A 3,542-nucleotide genomic window follows, 5' to 3' on the forward strand; every position below is an offset into this window, starting at 1 on the left:
GTAACGTCGTAGATTTAAGAATGTAAGGTGCGGAGTGACTCGCGATCATGGTAGAAATACAAGGGTATGCTCTTGCGCACGCGACCAATCAGAATTGTCGAAGTGTGACGTCACAGATAAGCGGTAAATTTAAAACTGCTGTTTCCAAACAGCTTATGTTAGCGGCATTCTCGTCAGATATATTATTTTAATTTCAAGTTTGCAGGGAAAAAATCTGTTGTAAAGTAATAGTTTATGAATTAATAAATACTTTGTAATAAAATATAATATAAATAAACATTATAAACTTAATAAATATAGAAAAATTTACAAAACAAATATATAAAAATGTTAATATTTTTTTTACTTTGTTTGACAGCTTTCCTCCTCATATCACTTTATAGGGATTAAATGACAACAATAATAATAACATATATAAAGATGCTATGAAAAAGATTTATTATTCGTAAATTTGGTTAACTTCTTTTTTTTATTCTTAAATCTATTTTGTACAGCAATGGTTCGATTAATTTCGCGTACCCTAATGTAGGTTCTTGTCCTAACAAGACATAGCAAGACCTCTCTTGGCAGTTCGATAGGTTTTAATGCAATTTCTATTTTATCCGTAAGTTTCTTGAAGATGAATTTGTCTTTACTAAGCTTTGAACCGTGATACTTGGAGAATTCTGTGTTCATAATATGTGCAGCTTTTAAAAGATCAGACGATGGGTACATGCATTTCCCTCGGGAAATAAATTGTAACCAATCTAGATCATTGACAATTGGTAGCTCGCATGTTTTAATACCTAGTGTGTCGTGTTTACTTTTGAATCTATATGCTACATAGCCAGCTATATATAATAAACCTTGATCCTCAATATTGTCGACAATTTCCATTTCATCTAATGATTTTAGTATTTGTTCTTCTTCTAAAGTAGGAATATATGTTGCTGAATTAAAGCATGGAACGCGATTTTCCTTATTATTATTAATTTCATTTTCTGTTAAGAATTCTTCTTCGATATGAAGATCGGTTGTTTCGTCTTCGTTTGTGTACGGCGCTAACATATTACTTAAAATATACTCTTCACAATTATCATCGTTAAGCGGAAATATTAAACAGGATACATTTCGTTCGCTTTCTGTGACATTTGTATTTTTGCAGAAAATAGTCGTAGAAAATTTTCCTAATATATAGCGTTTTACTCTATACTTAAAATCTAAGGCTGTTGGTTGATCATTCGCACCACCACCATTCGATCTTATAAAAGAAAAGAAATTTTCTAATACATCTTGGTTTAACCGATTTGTTATGACATATTCAATATTAGCCGTGGAATACTTCTCAATTAAATACGGTAATAATTGTTCCAAAGAATTACTGCTCACGATGAACCCTTTCTGAAATAACATTAAACTTTTGTGATTTCCTACTCTTAGTTCGTACATGAAAGACGTCATTTCGTGAAGTATTGCATTTTGTTCCTCTAAGTTCTTGCCATATGCATTTTTTCCTGAATGGTTGCCGTACATCGATTTTGAGTTGAATATATCAAACCAGTCATTCAACAATTTGATCATACGTGCTGTTTCCACCCACTCTACATTTTCGAGAAAACCTTTTTGTCCACACCATCGTAATGAAGCAGCGGTAATGGCAGACAGTAGCTGCACAGCTGGGAGTACTTTTTGTCGCTCAGTACCTTGCAGGTCTAAATGGTACTGAGATATTTTGTACGCCACTTTCAAATCCTTAATATTAATAGCTAACAACCGTTCTAAACTTTTTTTACTTAAAATTACTCCGTTAACGTTGAAGTCCTTATCGAGGAAATGATTACGCGCCAGCTTAACGAGATGGGGCATATCTGCAAATACGAAAACTTTGAGTTCAATACAAACAGGATGCTGAAAGTAACATTTTTTAGGTGCAATTCCTATTCCCATTTCTGACCACAATCCCATATTACCCGAACCCATATCACTCGTCACAGCAATAACCGTATAGCCTATATTATACATTTCCGAAATAACGTGCAAAAGCGTGCTCTTAGACATAGGTTCATCAAAGTTGTAATACACTGGCTGCTTCCAATTGGAAAACAAGCTTCGTACCATGATACATTGACACGTCTTGTGAGGTCCAACGACTTGCTCACATTTGCGATCTATAGCAATTTTATTAGATAAATAGACCTTATCGAATGTTACCACTACCAGTTTTTCAGAGTCTTTTAAGCATTTCCCTTTCTGTTTCATGCACTCGAGCACACACGATATAACACCTGTTTCTGCTTTGATAGAACTTGCCCACCTTCTGAGCGTTGATGGACCAGGGAGCGGTATCTGCAAAACATTCCTTAAATAGCGATATGCCTTCGGACTGATAGATCGTAACGATATAGCACTTGCTATATCTTCTGGAGACCATGATATACGTTTCTTAGACGGGTTTAGTAACATCCGTATTTGCCCCGGAGTAAATATTTTTCCGAGTATCTGGTATATTTTTGTTTCCGCATTTTCGTCGCCTTTCTTCTCTTTCTCTTTGTACATAAGCAACTTCTTTTGTGTTGCTGCTAATTGCTCTTCAACACTATTACTGAAAGTAAACAATAAAAACCAACATTATTCTTTCATATAATGACCTGAAAAATTTCTAAATGTTAGTTTGTAACTCACAGTTTCTTCAAGAGACCAGTTACATCCTTTGATGTAGATGGTAACGCTGTTATAGTATTGATCGACTGGATTTCTTTTGACACAGGTATATCATCGCCAAATGTGGCAAATATCACTGTATCGTTGCATGTTGATTCCGAAGTTGATGTGTCATTGCATGTTGATTCCGAAGTTGATGTGTCATTGCATGTTAATTTCGAAGTTGATGTGTCATTGCATATTAATTCTGACATATCCGACGTATCAATTAATGGCAATGATCTTTTATTATAACGAACAGCTTCCATTTGCGGCGCGTCACACATTAAACGCAACGTAGGAATTGCATCTGGTCTCAATTTTGTCAGTCTTTTTTGAGCATAGAAAAGGGACTTTTCTTTCGACGGCTGTACAAAGCATGATGCATCGAAGTGTTGGGAACATATCATACCTAAACACAAAATTATATGCAGTTCACTTCATTATATTTGTACATTTACAAGAAATATAAAATCTTACTTTTTTTAATGTTAACGTTGAGGTTAACGTTTTGTTTTCCACATGCTGCAAGCCACTTAGCTGCGATCGTAAAATCTTTCGGAAACGAAAAATATTTTATGCTGTTTCCGTCAAGCAATTTTGTTTTTCGATAATAATTGCCACAACCTTTCACGGAACAGGACATTGCATACTTAATGTCCACAATCACGTTTCTCCGGATCTAAACGACAAGCACCAGGGCCATATTTAATTGTGGTCCAATGGGTCCAATCAGATTCTAGCCGAGTGTGACGTCACACTTTGACTGCGCAGTGGGTGTCCACGGGATGAGCATACCCTTGTATTTATACCATGCTCGCGATCTGCGACTCGGAAAGTTGCGAAGTTTGGCGAATCGATCG

At 35.5% G+C, this 3,542-nt stretch overlaps 1 protein-coding gene across 2 annotated transcripts; it reads right to left on the minus strand.

Moving 5' to 3' along the window:
* Window positions 1-415: 415 nt before the first annotated feature.
* Window positions 416-3,499, minus strand: LOC112466590. 2 transcript variants are annotated; one of them, XM_025034760.1, is made up of 4 exons: window positions 3,160-3,499; window positions 2,662-3,091; window positions 2,294-2,581; window positions 416-1,847 (listed from the first exon to the last, which is right to left on the minus strand). In XM_025034760.1, exons 1-4 carry the CDS (start codon window positions 3,323-3,325, stop codon window positions 1,829-1,831), a joined length of 903 nt encoding a protein of 300 aa, XP_024890528.1. In that variant the 5' UTR covers window positions 3,326-3,499; the 3' UTR covers window positions 416-1,828. The 2 variants fall into 2 exon arrangements, with proteins under 2 accessions (XP_024890528.1, XP_024890529.1); XM_025034761.1 differs by having other exon boundaries at window positions 416-2,147.
* Between the last annotated feature and the right edge of the window lie 43 nt (window positions 3,500-3,542).

This window comes from Temnothorax curvispinosus, unplaced genomic scaffold (genome assembly GCF_003070985.1).
Source record: "Temnothorax curvispinosus isolate PA1 unplaced genomic scaffold, ASM307098v1 QBEX01016407.1, whole genome shotgun sequence".
Lineage (NCBI taxonomy): Eukaryota > Metazoa > Arthropoda > Insecta > Hymenoptera > Formicidae > Temnothorax > Temnothorax curvispinosus.